Below are 18,992 nucleotides of genomic sequence, written 5' to 3' on the forward strand. Positions count from 1 at the left end.
TTTAATGACTGTTTTCAATCCCCTCAGCTTTCTTCTTTCTGACAAGAGTGTACTTGAGAGGACTTGAAGGATGTCTAAATAAGATGACCTGACTTGATAAATTGATTTCCTCACCAACTATAAAGAATCAGAAGTCAAGAGAAGTGATGGCTTTAGCTAGAGTAATTTCAGTCTTAAATAGAGAATTAGGAAAAACTACATATTGTACCAAACAAGTTTGTGTCTTTCATAGGTTTTCACACTCTGCACCTGGGACTTGGTGTTCGATGTCTGCCTCTGCACACCCTCCTGCACTACATTGACAATGGCATCTTGCAATTGACAGAAACGTGTGTCAGGAAATTGCTGAAAGGTACAGTGAACATGGTGTTTCATTTGTTACCTGCCAGCTAATTGGCAGTGTTGTCCTTTGAGCCACTCCCCTTGGACACAGGTTTTATTGCCCAGGACACTCAGCTGTCCTTAGAGTGCTGTTTCAGTGAGGGCTGTAGCTGAGGGTGTTGCCTACCTGAAAGGAGAAAGCTGGGGCTCAGGCTGTGTGATTGGCCTTACCACAGCACACAAAGAAATATCTGTGTGGAGAGAATCTGAGTTTGTTGTTTTTACACTTCAGACTTCTTAGAAAAACAAATACTAAAGATCATCATAGTATTTGTTGGGTAATTTCTGTGACTCTGTGAAAGTGCACACCTGTGTGTGAGGAAGTTGGTCTGCTACCCAGCCCTCAGCTTTTGCCTTATGTTTGGAAAGAGAAGAACAGGCCTGCCAAGCTGACCTCATGGCTGGGGAAACTTGTGGAGCAGATCATCTTGAGTGCCATCACATGGTGTGTGCAGGACAACCAGGGCTCAGACCCAGCCAGCAGGGGTTTGTGAAAGGCAGGTCCTGCCTGACCAGCCTGAGCTCCTTCTGTCACTGAGTGACCCACACAGGGGGTGAGGGAAAGGCTCTGGGTGTTGTTTACCTGGACTTCAGCAAAGCCTTTGACAGCATTTCCCACAGCATTCTCCTGGAGAAACCAGCTGGTCATGGCCTGGGTGGGAGCACTGCTCACTGGGATAAACTGGCTGACAGCTGGGCCCAGAGAGTGGAGGGGCATGGAGCTACATCCAGCTGGTGGCTGGTTCCCAGTGGGGTTCCAGAACTCAGTATTGGCTCCAGTGCTGTTTAATGTCTTTATCAGTGATCTGGACAAGGGCATCAAGTGCTTCCTCAGCCATTTTGCAGATGACACCAAGTTGGGTAGGAGGGCTCTGCTGACAGATATGAACAGACTGGAGTGATGGACTGAGGTTAATTGTGTGAGGTTCAACAAGGCCAAGTGCTGGGTCCCGCCCTTTGGTCACAACAACCCCAGACAGCATCACAGGCTGGGCAGAGTGGCTGCAAAGCTGCCCAGGAGGTGCTGCTCAGTGGTGGCTGAACGTGAGCCAGCTGTGCCCAGTGGTCCAAAAAAAGGGGCAACAAAATATGTTGTATCTGTATCAATCTGTGCTTGATCTTGATAAATTAAGTATTATAAACTTGAAGAGTTGCGCTTAATCAAAGTGCATTTGAATTACAGTATAAATTGTTACATAAAATGGTGAAGTTATGGACAAATATGCAGAGATATATTTGTACACATGATAAACATGTAAATAATAGTCTTTAAAGTGAAATTTTCATTTCACTAAGGAAGTGATGTTTATTCAGAATGTCTTCAGTGAAAGTTGAAAGTTTGTTATGTGATTACTGTTTGTTTGATTTGCTTTTTTCCCTGCTGCTTATAGATCTGGATGACACTGAACAGAATGAAAAGCTGAAGTTTAGTATTGTCATGAGGCTTCCAGAGGTAACTAATGGCTTTAGATGTAATTTCTTGGATTTTGGAATTGATAGGAAATTCCTGCTTGTGCATAGGGTCAAACCAATGAAAGACTTGGCTGTGATTCAATTAGAGCCTGATTCAAATATAACCAGAACAGCCACAGTTTCCCCATCTGCTGCTCCTGGACTGTAGGTTACCCTGATAACTTAAATTACAGATTTGTCCATAGTGTTTTACAGAGTCTTCAGTATCCTACAGAATTTAACAAGACTGACACTGTTCTGCTGAGTACTCATTTGCATAAGGCAATGAGGGTTATTTAAAGGGGGTTTATGGGGTTTTGTGTGTGCTTTTCAGCATCCATGGAGTCTTTCTCACTTGTGACCTCTGTTTGGTTCTGTACACTTGAAAAAATACATTCAAAAGCTGGTACAGTAAAAGCTGTGAAGTTGTGTTGTACCACAGCTTTGTGGCAGGGATGGATTACAAGATCTCCCCTCAGTTAAACCTCACAGTCTCACCCACTGACCAAGCTGACTTGTGTAGCCACAGGAGCTGGTTACTGCTCCTCCATAAATCGTTCCAGCAGGATGGGAGATGTATTTCTTCTTCTTCCATTTTGCTGTTAGTGCACAGCACAGGGCTGCAGGGGAAGCACAAGATGTCAAGAGTCAGAGGAGCACCAGGGATCCCCCTTGGGGAATGCCTCACTGCAGAACAGGCTTTTTTCCACATGAGTTGCCCATTGTTTGCTCATTATGTGCTGTCACTTGTAGTTCAAATGGCCAGAAGTGCTGCTTGGGTTTTCCTCCAACAAAGGCTTCTTTATTTGGCAGCAGTTTTGAGAAGGGGTAGAGAAGGAGAACTCAAAGGATGTTCTTTGTCCTCTGTGCCTTGTTTTGGGCCAGGGCTGGTGAGCTGGGGTCAGCACGGGGCCCCTGAGTTGCCAGCCCTGGGCCTGGTGCGTGGGGAACTCCATTCCAAGCACGCTCTGACGTGAAGGGCTGAGCTGGGAGAGTTAGGGAACAACCACTGCTGGCTGTGCACAGTAGAGTCAGTGCTTTATTGTATCTATTTACAGCTTTGGGAAAAAATGCTGGGACTAGCCTGTTTGACAGAAAGGTCACTTTGGGGTGACTCGGACTATTTTGAGCAGGTTACATGTACTGGATGACTTCAGTTTAATCAGAAGCAAGGATTTAAGCACCATGAAACTGTACAGCATTTACTAAAATGAACAGCTGTCTGCATTGCAGCACAGCTGAAGGGGAGGGGCAAGGGAAGATCTGCACAGGGAAAACAGCAGAAGGTGGAGTTAATTTACAGTGTGTTCCTATTCTTTTGTTTATTGGTTGGGAGTGGAAGCTTTGGGAAACCTGGTTTTGAATCTCTGGGCTCTGGAAATGTGAGACAATGTTATCAGTTTCCAGGATGATGACCTGAATAATGGGATCCAAAATTACATTCCCAGTATCTTTCCTTGCCAGTGTTCTGCTTGTCTAAGGCTCCTTAAGACTGAGCCTAAGAAGCCCTATCCTGAAGGAGCTTTGAGGAATGGAATCTTTGAGGAATCTACTTTATTCTTTGGGGGAAGAATAGATTGAAATCAAACACAGTAAAAGATAAAGGTTCAATTAGTACTTAAGTACACATGTCAAGTGGCACTGGGACAGACCAGCTGAGGGGAGGACTGAGTGAGGAGGTTTTGATTTCCCAGATTTTGAGAGCACATTGTGATCTCTTAGCTACTGACTACAAAAGGAAAGCTCCATGGCTAAACATGATGACCTCTTAGCCTTGTCATTGAGGTCTGAAAGCAAAGCACATCTGCATTGCAGCCTGGATTTTGTGTCAGCTTTTCCTGCCTTTATCTCTAAGTTTCCACTGTCCCATTCTATGTTCTCAGGTTTGGGGTTTGTTTTTGCTCACTAGGCTCTTGGTCAAAAGGTCCGCCAGTACTGGAACCATCCGATAAATGCCAATTTCATAGCACGGAAATATGTGAAACTCTTGCTTGAGAAGCTGGGAAACAGGCAGGTAAGGGCACAGAGCCTGTTTTAATATCTTATGCTTGGACAGTGTTGAGATTCCTGAGCTTTCTGTGGACTGTAACACACTAAAGAAACATTGAAACCTTGGTGCATCTGTGCAGCTTTGTGAAGTAACTCAGAATGTTCTCCCTTACAGTGCAGCAGGCCTGTCCCTGAGAGACTCTCCTTCCCCGTGGAGTTTCTGCCACTGAACTACCTGACTAACATGCTGGCAGAGATAGAGAATCAAGGTAGTGTTAATTCTGTACTTTGGAAGACCAGTGATTGTTACCCTTTGATGCTCACTCAGATATATCCTGCCTATACTCACATTACTGAGTTATTAAAACTCCAGTGATGTCTGAACACATAGGTTTGGTCATATTTCTGCTGAAGGGAAGTGTCAGGGGCCAAGAGCCTCCATGTATGGGTATCATCCTGTCTGGGGAGGAAAACAGAGTTAACCATGTAGCAGCAGTATGAGCAAGTGCCCTGGGCCAGTTCATGGACTAGCACCAGCACAGCCACTCTGCTTCAAGCTGGGTTTGGATCTCCAGTTTGGAAGTCCAGCCTCCAGAGAGGCTTCCCTCTGTGTGGGTTATAATTTACTTACATCCCACTAATAGGATAGTTTTTGCCATGGATGAGCATCCAAAGGGCACCACTGAAAACTGTAAGTATTTTGGGTGCATGAAAACACATTTCTATTACCCCTTATCTTTTGGTATTGGAGATGAAGATGTTTAATAGACAGCAGGACTAGAAGTGTACTGGAGCATGTACAATTTTGTAAATACTTCCTCACCATGTTTTTCTAGGTGTGCGTCCATATGAAAAACAAGACCATGTAAATGCAAGATTTGTAGAGGAAACAGCACTCAAGCACACTATGACACTTCTGGGCCTCAAATACTCCTGAAAAAACATGCTGTTGAAGAAGGCTGTCAAACTGTGGTGCCTCTGTAAAAGTATTTATTTAAATGAAATGTTGTTTCCAAAATAACCTGCAGTTTTGGGCAGTCACCAGTACTGACATGAGTGTTTGGTCCAACAAACTGAGGTTGAAATGACTGACTTCTAGACAATCCTAGAGAAATGCATTTGACATAACCCTAGGTTTGAAATATATCTCTGGGTTCATTTTGAAGTAGAACAACAGTGTCAAAACATGCTATGAAAATTGTTATAAATGTCACTTCTTTTAACAAGACAATGCTGGAAAAGGCAGTCCAGTTGCAGGGTTACAAGAACTAGTAACTGTTTACTTGGATTAATAAAAGGATTTCTTGGTGTGATTGTGTAAAGCAGGTAAGAATAACAGATGACTTTTTATGTCAGGCCTGAGTGAAGAGATAGTAATTCCTTGTGGTGGTATCAATTATCTTATGGTACTTCTGCTTCTGAAGCTGCATTCTAATATTTTCAGTTTTGTAATTAGCACAAAATATAATCTCCTTAAAGTGCACGTGACAGATTTTGTTGAGGGTTTGTTTGTTTATTTGAGGGTTTTTTTCTTGTTTTTTAAAGATATGTATAATATATTGTAAGTAAACAGGATAAGAAAAAAGTTTTAGAAATTGATCTTAACATTGGCTTGCAGAGAGTTTTACATAATCCTTTCTTACAACTTTTAGTGTTACAGTTCAAACCTCAGCTTCAGAAAGAAGTTAGGCAGGCTGTTTTTCCTTTGTTTTCAACTTCTGTTTGTATGTGTAACTGAGCCAATATTGTTTACTCTTTTGTTTTAAGTTCTGAACTGTGACATTAATTTCAAATAGGAATAGCAATGTGCTACACAGAGAAAATTGCCAAGTTGTGCCATGCAGGATTTCTGCAGCCTTTTTTGGCTTTTAAAAAAACCTTTATGAAATTCCAGACTATTAGACTAGACAAACTCATTAATATTTTATACATTTGGGAGGTTTTCAAAACAACCTCTGACCTCTCTCTGAGTGGTTTCCATTGATGCTCCCTGTTCCTGACCAGTGAAATAAAAAAATCTAGTTCCTTGTCATTGCCACCAGTGAAGCTTTAGCTTTCCTAGTGACTGCATAGTGAGAAGGAACATTTTTCTTAATGCAATTAGAATTTCTCTGGCAAGTGTAAACTCCAGTTCCAGACTGCAGAAAGCCATGTTGGTGTATGGCTATAAGTGATGGCCACTTTGTATTATATTAATAACAGGAGAAGATTTCCTAGCCCTTTCTTTTTAATGAATATATTTTAACATACCTTCTGATGCAATAAAACTTTACCTGGAAAAAAACGTAAGCATAGCATGAGGATCACTCACTTTTCTTGACACCTGTAAATACTGCATTGCATTTGGGATACCAGGAGAAAGGATTCTGGATCACTGACCAGTGAGCTGTGCTTTTGGCATGAACAAATACTTCATTTTCAGCATGGAATTTGGCTGAACACCAAAAGATCTTTGTTTAGTGCAGTGTAAAATGCTGCTGACTCTTATGATCCAGCAGCTGGTAATGGTCTCTTCTGCTTCAGGTGCTGTCTGTTCAGATTTCAGATGGCTCAGCAGGAGGCTTTTTCAAATGTCTTGGCCGGGGCTCACTTGATCTGAAGAGAGTCCCTCCTCCTCCTCCTCCTGCTGCTCCTCCTGCTCCAGCTCCTGCTCCTGCTCCTCCTCCTGCTCCTGCTCCTCCTCCTGCTCCTCCTCCTCGAGGGTAGTGGGGTAGTAGCTGGGCAGTGCAACTTCCTCCTCCTCTGGAGGCTCCTGCCAGAGAAACACAGCTTGGTCACACAGGGCTTGTGTGCTTTAAAACTCCAGTGCTGCCTCGAGCCAGTGCACAGAATCCCTGACAGAGGTAACACCCTTAGTCTAACCCCTGGCAAACCAGGAAAGCTGAAGGGCTATTAAAAGGAAAGCATGAGGTTTGATCATGTAGATATGAGTTTGTCCTTTCAAATAGACAGTTTGATCCTGCCATGCTTTTGTTGTTTGTCAAGAAAACAGATTAGATGAACTTTTAAAAGATGTAGTAATTTTGCACTGAACATCTGTGGAATAATTCTGTTCCTGAACCCAGTTGAGAGTGGGCCTTTAGCCACAACAATGAAAGGAAACTTGAGTCACAGCATGAGGAGAAGTTTTATGACAGAAGTTTCTTATTCTAAAATATTATTATGGAGGAGCTCTCTGCTCTGGGATCACTGACCATCTCTAGGACAGAGGCAGTGTAAGATTTAAGTGCTTCAAGTGTTTCAAGTGTAGGGTAAGGTTTCAAGTGCTGTCTGCCATGCTGCCCCGCCTCAGTGTCTTGCTCAGCAATTTCATTTCTTGCTGCTTCTGATCTGATGCTCATTGTATCTTGTATGCAGGAGACATTAAACTTACTTTTCCTGAGCCCCACACTCCACCTTTTGCAGCTTTACCTTGAAATCCTGTGAACAGCAGTATTCCACTGATGGCTGCCCTGCCCTTCAGCCACAGCATGGTCACACAAACTACTTTAATAACCAAAGCTGAGGCTTTTAGTATACAATCTCCTTAAGATTCAATGACCAGCTCCAAGTGGTGTTGCCAAACTAGAGTTAAAACTCCACAAACCCACTGTAGTGGGTTGTCAGTTGTCTCTTTCTGTACCATCATCTGCACTGGCTCCTGGAGCTCTTGCAATGTATGACAAAAACTTACTTCAGCTCTGGCTTCAGCTTCTGCTTTTTGTATCTTCTCGCTGTCTAGGATCTTCCACTCGTCCATTTCTGCTTTGGGAGGGGAAAGGCCTTGGCTTATCATCCATGAAGCAGTCATCACAGATTGTTCCTTGTCTCTGATTTCCTGCTGGAGTCTAAGGGCAAATGCTTGCTTCATGGACAACTCTGCAAAAAGAGCCCTTATCTGCTGGGTTTTGCGATTTATGTCGCTTTGCAGTTCGTTGCTCTGGAATGCAAAACAGCTACATTGTAGTTAGGGCTTCCCTTTAGGCACTCACTGGGCATGACACTTGGGTCAGCATTAGGCACTGGAAATAAGTCCACCTTGACAAGGTTTTAAATAGTGGTTCAATTCTTGAAAATTACTTAATTTTTGTGAACACTTAGAACAAAATAAAATGGCTACTCAAGGAGTCACATTTACTCCAGCACAAGAAAAGCAAAGCACATTTGTTTTTGCTTCTTGACCTTTTCAGCTGGACAGCAAAAACTCCCCTAGCCCTCAAAGGCCTGGGATCCCAATTCTTTTTGAGTTTATACACAATTGGCTTCATAATAAAGCTGGAATAAGCCCAATACCTATGAGATAACTGCGTGCCAATGCTGATGCAGGGGCTGTGGGTTGTGACATTGTCCTTGGAAGGGGGACAAGCAGAAAAGGAATGTGACAGAAATCCTTGAGTCTCCCTGCAGATGAGTTTAAAAAAAAAAAACCAAAAGGCTTTAATACTCTTTAAGTGACTAATTGGAACTGGGACAGCCAGAGCACTTGCAAATGCAACTCTTGGCACACTGCCATTTTTACAGTAGCTTATTAGCCCACGGCCATCATTTCACAAACACAGTTAACAACCATGGTATTTCTGTGTGTGTTTAAAATAAATGATAAAAAACTTGTTTAAGCTTTCATGTGTGCCAAACCTAACATCTAAGACAAAATTCTACCCTGGCCTTATTTTACATTAATTATTTAGCTTTTTTTTTCCTGTCCTTCCCTCAGCTCTGCTCAATTTGGAAAATGGGGGCTAGGAGCATTTTTGCTCTTTCCCAAACAATATTACTTGCAGTTAATAAAAGCAAATTGCTATAATTATATTTTAAAAACTGCATTGGAAATAATGGTTCCTGTGTGGTTCTCCCTACCTAAACAATAAAAGAACTTTGAGCCAGATACTAAGTTCATCTTTTTGTATGTTGGAGTAGAATTTGTGTTTTTAATTTTTTTTCCCCTTCTTTCTTTTTAGCCTTTGACCTTTTTTTTGTGGAAAGGCTGTTAAGTACATTGCAAAAGGAGGATCCTACAAAGCTTCTAAGCATCTACTTGAGAAAGAACTAATTCTATATTTTAGCGAAAGGTACCATTTATGGTGCAACTTTGTTTTTAAAAGAGAGGACATTCGCCTGATAGTTTCAGTTTATCTGTATTACTGTTGCTATTCCTGTCTGTAATTTCTGAAGGACTCACTTCTAATTTGCCTCTCAACATTTCCAGCCACTTTTGTAATTTGCAAGTGAATCACCTCTTGCCCAGATAGTGTTTCATTCTGTGCAGGCTGGCAGGCAGAGCTGCAGTGCCCTCCTTACCCTCCTAGCGAACAGCAGCATGTCCTGCCTGCCGCTCTCCACCACCGTGCGCATTCTGTCCGTCAGGTCAGAAATGTTCTCACAGAGGAAATCGATCTTCAGCAGCCTCTGCTCCTTCTGCACCAGCTCTGCCTCTATCTGCAGCAAGGAGGAGACCACAGTGTAAGGAAAGGACAGGGGAAGGTGCAGCACAAAGTGTTCTGTGAATGCCTCGAGCTGCTGAAATAATACCGGTGAACAGTCATAAATGAATACCTTCACTCTCAGATTTCTCAAAATTTACACCTTCTCTGCCAAGACTCAGGCCCAAATTGCTTCAGTTGGTTGCTGTCAGTCGTACAATTCTTCCATATCAGGCCAGGCCCTTTTGGGGGCAGGGGTTACACCACTGTTACTGCCTTGCTGAGCTTTTCTTGAAAGCAATGGGGCTTTTTTCTAGTCATAATTTTTTTCATCTTCCAGTTCCTTGAGTCACATCACAATGGAAGCTTTCAGCTCTTGCTTTAAATACTTTTCCCTCCTCATGCTAAAAAAAGTATGGGCTCCATAAACAAATTATAACTACAATGACTTTAAATCCCATGGAGATTGAAGTAGACATTTAAACTTATCACAACTCCAAGAAAACCTTCTTCCTAATGTGTAGGCTGGTGGTAGCAGGCTCTGGCCTGCCCGGCTATGCGGAGCTCCCTCCTGTCAAGGAATCTGGGACAGTAAAGCAAAAAGCTTGGGTAATTCAAGCAGCTGTGTTCAGGGTCTGTCTTTACAAACTGGATTTCAAAAGAAGGACTCTGGCAGAGCTTGCTGCTACTGCCCTCACAACTTCAGAGCCCTCTGTGAATCCCCTCCAAACACTGAACACAATGGGAAGAGTTTTGTGCTTCTATAACTGGGACAGACAAAACTGTATAAGAAAATGCTGTTCTTTTACCTTCCTCCCCCACCCAGAGGACTCTAAAGTGGCTTTCTATTGGACCTAATGCTTCCCTCTGGAATCTCCCAGGGCAGTCACCAGCAGTGCTGCAGTCAGGTGTAGCTGCTGGGCTGGCCTGGCTGATGCTTACACTAAGCTCTCTTTGGTGGCTCCTTTTTCAGCAGGGAAGCAAAGCAGTGGGGCCCAGCCCTGCCAAGGGGCAGCGTTTGCTTCTGTGTCACACATGCAGACTTTGTGACAAAGCTGGCAGCTCTGCCTCCCGCTCACAGCCTGTGGATAGTGGTGAACAGCTCATGGCTGCTTAGCAAGGACTGATAACCCTGTTTGCTAGCAGTTTATTATTCTGCATTTCTCTCCCTCTGCTGCCTTTTCTGTGCCTTCCCCTGGTGAGGTGGGTCTGCTCTGAGGTGCCAATGATGTGAAGAGAGTCAGCAGAGGATGCTGCAGAGCCAGGGGTACCTCAGAGAGCTCCCCCTCCCCAGCCTGTCCTTGTCACAGACACATTTTATGAAAAATTCTTTCCTTAGGATTTTTTCTCCTGAGAAGCTGAGAGGCCTCAGGAACAAAATGTAAACAATGGTTATCTGCTGCTGTGGAATGCAACAGGTGCATCTGTGATTGGTGTCATGTGGTTGTTTCTAATTAATGGCCAATCACAGTCAGCTGGCTCAGACTCTCTGTCCAAGACAGAGCCTTTGTTATCGTTCCATTCTTTCTCTATTCTTAGCCAGCCTTCTGATGAAATCCTTTCTTCTATTCTTTAGTATAGTTTTAATATAATATATATCATAAAATAATAAATCAAGCCTTCTGAAACATAGAGTCAATATTCTCATCTCTTCCCTCATCCTAAGACCCCTGTGAACACCATCACATGTCCTGGAAGAAGTCAAATGTCCCATGTTCAGTTGACCGGGAAAGTAGATGCTAGGCTGGAGTTCACATTGGCCAGTCATAATTATTTTGATTCCTCTTACAGAAGGTTTATTTTAAAAATAAAAGACACTATTTGCAATTTCTAAAAGAGGTCAAGCACAGCAGGATAGCTTATGATATGAGAAGTGACATTACCTTGTCAATCCTTTTTAGCAGCTCAGGTGGAGATGGGTCCTTCCCTCCCATTTCTTGCTTTCTGTTCTCGTTTGTGGCATCACCATAGTTTTCCTCCAGCTTTTTAATCTTGTCCCTGCACTGGGAATACTAGCAAACAAAGAGCCTCAACAGTTATTTATTCCCACCAAACTCCTCCCCAGACTTTGGTCTGGAGGCTTCAAAAGAGAAGGATTCCTTTTACTGGGAAGGAGGGCAGGTAACATAAAATTATGAGCCATTTAAAATTTTTCTTTTAGAAGAGAACTACAGTGTGACAGTTCCAGGACAGAGGAAACCCTGCTATTTGACAGAAATGGAGTTCTACCTGTTTCTTGGTGCTCAGGCTACTTTTTGGTTTTTATCCTCAGGAATACAATAGAAAGCCCTGCTTCCCTGCTGGCCAGTACTGAGGGTCTCATCCCTACAGACATCCAAGTTTTCTACACTAACATTCCCAGGCACGTGTCCTGAAGTGACACTGAGCAATGAGGTACCCTTGGGGCTCACAGAGGCAGGTGTGCCCTGACCTTTCCCATGCAAGACCTTCCCACGGAATAATGCTTCCCAGAATATGCTACAGGTCCATCCAGGCTCAGCATAAATACTCACTGAACCAGTGACTGGGGCTCTTTTCTCATTTTTGGACTTCCAAGACTGACAGTGGTGGGGCTCTGATGTGCACCTGGCTGGCTGTCAGTGAGCTGTTAGCACTGACACAGCTACCCAAGTGTAAATGTCAACCATCCACTGCAGGTGATGAGTGATTAAGGAAATAAGTGGTTCCAGGCTCTCAAAGTTATGAACAATCACCAAAATATAAAGTAAATGTTTAGATGTTGCCAGGATGAGGTTTGTCACTCGAAGTTAACAAGTCATATTTAACTAGAAAAGAGAAAACTGACAGATATTCTCAGGTGGCAGTGGAACATTATCAGAACACTTAAATACTTATTTTCCTAGTAAAAAAAGCACCACACAACTCACTCCTGCACACTTTGTCTAAAAGCAGCTAAAGTAAAAACCTTAGATGAGTGTAATGAACAATTTCCTCAGCAAACCATGATTCTGAATATAGCTAGGTACTGAAAGTTACATTTTGCTAACAAATAGCTAAAACTCAAGCCCAAAAATACACAGAATGGAAGAATGTAAAAGCAGGGCCAGCACAAACAGCAGGATGCAGCTATGCTTCCAGTGATCTTTTCTATCTGGGGCCAAATTTCTCAACCACTAACTCAGGGGAAAGCGCCTTGTTGGAGGCAGTGGTATCTTAATGAGATTAGGGGCAGCTCACCAAAGAAAATTGTGCAGGACTGAATAGTTAATTTAGAGAAAGACTAAGCAGCAAAACCACAGTCCAAAGGTCATAAAAAAGTTTCATGTTAAATATAAACACTAGCCTCACTTTTAAATGCAATATGAATTTGAAGTGATCAGATGCAGGCCAATCCAAAAGCATCAAAGTGCTTTTAGAGATAACCTTGCTATTCTGTGTCTGCTTAAGTACCATGACTACAGGTATCTTTCTTTATTTTTTTACTAATTTGTAGTGTTTTCCTAGGAAAAGACTATCTGGGTCATAGGAGATTCTAAGTCTTAAAATTTAAAAAAATCCTTTCTCTCTTTCTTAGAGTGGATTTGATACAGGGAACAGGAAAAGATTATAAGAGAGGCTTTTCTGCATTGGATTGTAATCAGTCAGGAGGAATTGTTGAAGGAGGGAACACGTCTAGATAAAGCAACTGGTCTGAAAAAGTGGACATCAGGTTTTTATTTTGGAATCTCAGAGAAGGTAGGTGAGGTATTTACAGCACTAAAAAAGGGAAAATACAAGACCTATTTTAAAAAAAGGAGGGGGTGCAGGTGGAGCTTTGGAACCATGATAACTTCTCTTTCTGAAGAATAAATCTGGAACACATAATTAAGTTTTCTTTGTAGGCATCAAGAAGATAAAAATGACAGGGATAACAGCCACCACAGGTGTGTTGAGTCATGCCAGATCAGTGTCTACTATGATAATTCCACAGGTCTATGGATGACAAATAGTAGGTGTAATACATTTTGATCTTTATATAGCTTCAACATTTCATATGATATTCTCATAAATAAGCCACATAAATGGGTTCTTGATTAAAATACACAGTAAATACCTCATCAGTAGAATGAGGTGAAGCTCAGAGAGACTGCAAGTATATTTTGTAAAATATTCAAATGCAAAATTACCTTTCTCTGAAAAAAAGGTCTGAACCAAAAAGATAATAGTAAATTAAAAAATGTAAGTAGTTACATGTAGGCAGGAAAAATTGCCTGTACAAGCACAGAATCAAATCAACTGTTTGGATGCCTTTTCTCTAAAAAAGGGTCTGGTTGTTACACACATTAACATGATGATGAATCACCATGTCATGTGTCAGGAAAGGTGCCACCATAGCTGGATGCATAAACAGGAAGGTAACCTGCAAGATGCCTGAATGAATCCTTTCACTATCAGCCACAGGTACCAGGCACTACCCTTCAAGACAAATAAAGACTATATTGCCAAGATATAAAAGAAATGCAGAATAAGAATGATCTAAGAAAAATCTGTAAGAGCTGACTGAAGGAAACAAGGTTGTGTAGCCCAGCAAAAGGATGGGAGAGGAATATGATTAACATCCTTCCACTAAAATGAAATGTTACAGAAAGGAAAAGAATGGTCCATTTGTAATGTCCCTGGAGGACAGAATACAAACCAATATTCATACACCACAACAAGAAAGATCCAGGCTAAAGCTCAAGAAAATTTTTCCACTGTTAAGGAAAGGCTGGGATAGCTTGCTTGGGAAAACCTGTTTCTCAGTGGTGGCTTGAAGCCACAGCTTAGCCCTCTCAGGCAATCCAACGCTGCTCTGGGAGCTGATTGCTTAGATAAATTCTTCATCTCTCTACTAGTCCCTTTATTCTATGATGTGGTGATTTAGTCTGAAGATTTTCATGTATTAAAACCTGGACAAATGCTGTTGCCAAATGCCTCAAATAAACTGACAATCCTTGTATATTGCCTGAGCTCCAAGGCATGAAAGTCCCATCTACAGCACCATGACAGCTCAGCAGGTCTGCGTGTTGGACTAATTAATGATTAATGCTAAGTATTTCTCATTGATGCATGAAGGCAGATTAGTTTTTATGGGTCACTTCAGTCAGCAGGAACAGTCCCTTGATGTGCAGTCCCAATTAAAAGTTACATAGTTTTATGCCCAGAGAAAACCACCTTACAGTCTCTCCAGGTACTTTTTGTGTAAAGAAGTGCCTGTAAATATTTCTATTTTTAAATCTTTACCTAGATGTTAACAAGCCTACCTAGTCCATGTTACTTGCACTTGCTTAGAAGAGGTCTGGTCTTGCTTCAGATGATGGTATTTTTTAGCTTAACTATTCACCAATGTCTTGTGGAAATAGGAAGCTTCTGATGAAAAGCATGCAAGTGGAACATGCATCACTTTGATGATTAAGCAGCTCATGTGGAATGTAGGAGACCCAGGTGGAGTGTTTGTTCTTGCTGAACTGGCACACAGCCCTGATCTGGGCTTTTCCCCTTCCCAATGGGCACTACAGCTGCTGAGATTATGGGTCAGTTTTTGCAGTCTGTAAATATTTCTGATTTGATTTTTTTCATTGATAATAATGAAAATACCTAGTCCACGTTACTAGCACTTGCTCCAAAGGGGTTCTGGCATTGCTGAAGACAGAAGGAGGCAGGAAGGGCAGGAAAAGGGGAGGACAGAAGAGGCACAGGTACAGGATTCAGCCTGCCCAACCCAGACAGTCTGTGACCCTGGTAATTGAACAGCAGCTGAGTCAGATTTCAACATGGGGTCAAATCTGTAATCAGTGCAAGAACCAGCAGTGTGAATTTGGCAATCAACACTGAAATTCAGATTTGGGCTCATGGTTTTTGTTTACATCATGCAGATAAAGGCAAACAATTTGAAACTGCTTCTCATTGGACTTAATTCCTGTTGGCAGTGTGAGTAAGAGCATTAATGATGAATGGTGGAGCATAAGGAGATGAACTAGTTAACAGCCAGTCTGAGCCATGTAATATTCAGTAACCACAATATCTAGTTAAATTTTAAAGGTTGATAAAGGATTATTTGCCATTCTTCACTGGAAAACTCCTCACTTGGGAACAGTTATTAAGACTACTGCATGCATAGTATCACACCACTCTATATTTTCCCACATTTAAATTTTATGTCAACATTGCAAAAAGATTTAAAGCACCTCCAACAATAGCATTAAAATCCCTTTAACAGTGATTTTAGGTTTCACATGAACTATCATCATAAAGGAGAAAGTTGCAGGAATGCAGAACAGAAAAAGCAAAGTTTCATGATTGATTCTATCAGTTCAAAAAAACATCTGCATTTTGCTACTACCGTATTTGACTCAGTGAATCTCAGTCTCAGTTTAAATCTTACCTGAAAACTTTGGGGTCTTTTTAGTTTTTTTTTTCATTTAGTCTTCTTCTTTTTTTTTTATACTGCCTCAGTTCATATTTTAAGTCTGTGATGGCCCTGCAAAGGTCTTTGGGGCATGATTTGCATGAGGTATTAAAACATGTGCTATGCTTTGTTCTTGTAGCAGAGCATACAATTTCTTCAAAAGGCCAGAAGTAAGAGAATAGTGCAAGCACTATTAAACAGTGAGCCACAGCTCCCACTGATGTGAGTTTGAAAGGCAATGGAACAGCCCAATTCATGATTTGTGCAGGCATTAACAGAGTATGTATGGGAAAAATTACCATCTGGAGATAAGGTCAAAAGTAAATGAGCCATTTCAGAAAGCCAGGAAAGAATGTCCCAAGCACTGCAGTTTGTTAGCTGTTTAATGCTATTTTGTTACTAGGACTAAAACTTACACTGTTTTTGTGCAAAATAAAATATATGTGGATTATATCATTGTAGGCAGCAGAGTTTCCAGAGTAGGCTCAGGGTCAAGTGTGAATTGAGTTATTATTTTAGAAATTTGATGTCTAAGTGTATCTCCCACCCCTCCACCTACTCCATCAATACAGTTTTAACAAATTTTACAGTCTCATTTTTCCCCCATGACTCCAATTCTCCAGCTTAGTCATACTGACATTTCAGGCTGTGGGGTGGGTTAGCTGGAATTCCATACCCAGGAAACATTTGGCACATGTGAAACAAAGACCATGAGCCTACTACACATAAGCATAAAAACTCACATATGTGAAATTAAAAACATGTATCAGTGCTTTGCTAGACAGGTGTATTACTAAACTTGCTGCTTTAATTAATCTTGTACATCCAGATATTTTTTTCCAATGAAATCATCTTAAATTTTAAAATACAGAACAGTAGTAAAAAAGGTTTCCTTTAACACCAACCTGTGTCCGAATTTTCACCAGTTGTGCATCCAGGGCATTCTTCACTGAGAGCTCTTTAAAACACAATTTAACCTCTCTTTTTTTCTCAACTAACTTCAGCTTCAGAAAACTGATTTTTTCATCCATAACTTGCATCTTAGTTTCTCCGTTCCTACGCAACACCTCTTGCCTGTTTATTTTCTCATACAAAACGCCCACTTCTTCTTCTCGTTCTCTGAGCAAAAGACCACTGAAATAAAGCCAAAATTTAAAGATAATTTTTTAGAAAAATGAGTCATATTCAGTATATTCCATTCAAGAACATTAAAAAGTTATCATAAAAGATAGTAATAATCTGTGACAAAGTATGAAGCTTTCTCAATTATCATTTTAATCAAATGACAGCATTTTAAATAAGTAACAAAATAATTGCAATGTGAAAATCAGAAAACAAACTCTTGGAAAGGTGACTCTTGTCTCTCACATAATTTTTAAGGTCTTCTGGCCTTCCACAGCATTTAAAACTGGATTAAGATCAGAGAGATCTAGATAATCTGCATTTTGCAGATGCCATAGCTGTGCACAATGCACAAACCAAGCAGATGGTTACAAGTTCTCAAAGCATTCAGTAGCCAAGACACCATATTTTTTGAATAAAAGTTCTGAAGCATGATCACCACTGGAGAAATATCTACATAATGCAAAGCAGCACTGGCAGTGCAGTGAGGGGGATTGGTCAGCAAAACATTGCAGTGCCACAGACCTTCAGCCATCCTAATGAGGAGTGCTCATAGGCTAAAAAGTATTGTTGCTTCATGAATGTCAAAATTAAGCACTACCTTAGATCAAATTTAGAAATGTACCTCTCATTTCGTTGCTCAATAACCCTTTCATAATTTTTGTGTAGCTGTGAAATTTCCTTTTCCACGTGTGTGGCTGCAGCAGTAAGGCTGTCAACATGCAAATACTTTTCCTTTTCTTTATTCTCTAGCATCTCTTGTTCAACTTTGACATAATCATTTTTGATGAACTCTTTCATTCTCTCATTCTTTTTAATCTTCATATAGTCCTCCTGCAATTTTCTTTAATGTAACAGAAATGTGGGAATATTTTTAGTTCTTTCAATTTGAAACCAATTTCAGCAATTAAAAGCAGAGCTTAAATGTATTTCTCAAGCCCACAAGGGCTCCTCTATGTCTCTGCTTCACAGAAGCTTTACAAGAAGAAGAAAGACATTCTGAGAGAAGGTTGTTTTGCAAGTTCTTTCCAGCTTGAAAAGAACTGGATTCTGGCACAAGAAAAATGCTATACAGGGAGGATTGCACTTAGGAAGGCTTTTACATTTGCACTTACAGCTCTTTTATTCTGTACTAGGTAGCCCAAGCAGCCATAAATAATAAAGTTTAAGAGCATATACATCAACTATGATGAAAAGCCTTAACGTGTCGAAATCCTGCCACTCTATTTAAAAAACAATATTTAAATTATTTTGTGGTTGCAACTCAAAGTTCTTCAAAGCTATTGTTTATAAAACAGTGTGTCACAACATTAACACAAGAAAGAAAATGATTAGATTGCCCATTATTATTTCATCTGCCCATTTGACAGATGAAAAAAGAAACCAAAACATAGTGGGAGGTTAGTGACCCGATCACACAAAAATAAAGAACAGATGTTATTTCCAGATATGATTTCAATTATATATTGATCCTTTTTGATCATTGGATGATGGCTCCTAATTTAAAAAACCGATTCTTGTCACCAAATGGAGTATTTACTATCTCACAGCACAGAATTTAGAGTTACTGCATTTGATCTCTGGTATCACTTCTGGATCAAGACACAACTTTATCTACTCATGTCAACATACAAAAGAGGTAGTGAAAGGAGAAGAAAGTCTTCTGTTAAAATACAGACCTGCAGATGAAATATCCTTCCCTCATGGGCTCCATCATTAAATTGCTGATTTGCTGTATACAGGGCAGGGAGCTGCTTTCTTTCATTTCCCCCACATGTATAACACTTTGAGTACCACAGGGTATTACTGAATTTAATTAAACATCTGTCAGTCAAGTTTCAGACTGAAAGTATAACAGAATTGCAGAAATGCAATGTGTTTTAAATATTTTCTGAAAATTTCTTGCCTTATTTGGACCGATACTATGTCCTACAAATAGCATAGGTTGCAGTGAAGTCAGTGGTACTGATACTAAATTCTGTTACTGGGATTTAAAATATTTTTCATAGGCAAGAGAATTACTGAAAATTCAATACCTCTGACTAATTTTAAATCTAGCTTTGCAGAGCCCAAAATATCTGTTGGATCTGTACCGAGTAGGGACATCAATAATAATATTTATATACTTCTGATATCTATACAAAATTTATGTCTTATTAGCCTTTTCCCCCTTCTTTCATCAACTGAGAAGGCCTCAAAATTTTTACAACAAAATGTCAGCTTGTACATCTTGACAAAATTGCTTCAATCACTGAAGTTCT

At 40.8% G+C, this 18,992-nt stretch overlaps 2 protein-coding genes across 3 annotated transcripts in view; one reads left to right on the plus strand and one right to left on the minus strand.

The window, feature by feature from the left end:
* The window catches only part of GSAP (gamma-secretase activating protein), a 43,595-nt gene extending 38,722 nt beyond the window's left edge, over nucleotides 1-4,873 (plus strand). For both annotated transcript variants that reach the window (XM_054275149.1, XM_054275157.1), the window contains 5 exons: nucleotides 233-352; nucleotides 1,773-1,834; nucleotides 3,743-3,847; nucleotides 3,998-4,091; nucleotides 4,659-4,873. In XM_054275149.1, the coding sequence (XP_054131124.1) occupies nucleotides 233-352; nucleotides 1,773-1,834; nucleotides 3,743-3,847; nucleotides 3,998-4,091; nucleotides 4,659-4,759 (482 nt within the window). In that variant the 3' untranslated portion in view covers nucleotides 4,760-4,873. The remainder of the gene's footprint in view (nucleotides 1-232; nucleotides 353-1,772; nucleotides 1,835-3,742; nucleotides 3,848-3,997; nucleotides 4,092-4,658) is intronic.
* A 630-nt stretch (nucleotides 4,874-5,503) lies between these two features.
* The window catches only part of CCDC146 (coiled-coil domain containing 146), a 59,309-nt gene continuing 45,820 nt past the window's right edge, over nucleotides 5,504-18,992 (minus strand). The window contains exons 14-19 of the mRNA XM_054276294.1: nucleotides 17,357-17,575; nucleotides 16,515-16,743; nucleotides 11,105-11,233; nucleotides 9,100-9,237; nucleotides 7,496-7,741; nucleotides 5,504-6,574 (exon numbers count right to left, since the gene is read on the minus strand). Of these exons, the coding sequence (XP_054132269.1) occupies nucleotides 6,389-6,574; nucleotides 7,496-7,741; nucleotides 9,100-9,237; nucleotides 11,105-11,233; nucleotides 16,515-16,743; nucleotides 17,357-17,575 (1,147 nt within the window). The 3' untranslated portion in view covers nucleotides 5,504-6,388. The remainder of the gene's footprint in view (nucleotides 6,575-7,495; nucleotides 7,742-9,099; nucleotides 9,238-11,104; nucleotides 11,234-16,514; nucleotides 16,744-17,356; nucleotides 17,576-18,992) is intronic.

The sequence above is a fragment of the Melozone crissalis genome, unplaced genomic scaffold (assembly GCF_028551555.1).
Source record: "Melozone crissalis strain CALT ecotype California unplaced genomic scaffold, PUWL_Pcris_2 ptg000004l_1, whole genome shotgun sequence".
In the NCBI taxonomy this organism is placed as follows: domain Eukaryota; kingdom Metazoa; phylum Chordata; class Aves; order Passeriformes; family Passerellidae; genus Melozone; species Melozone crissalis.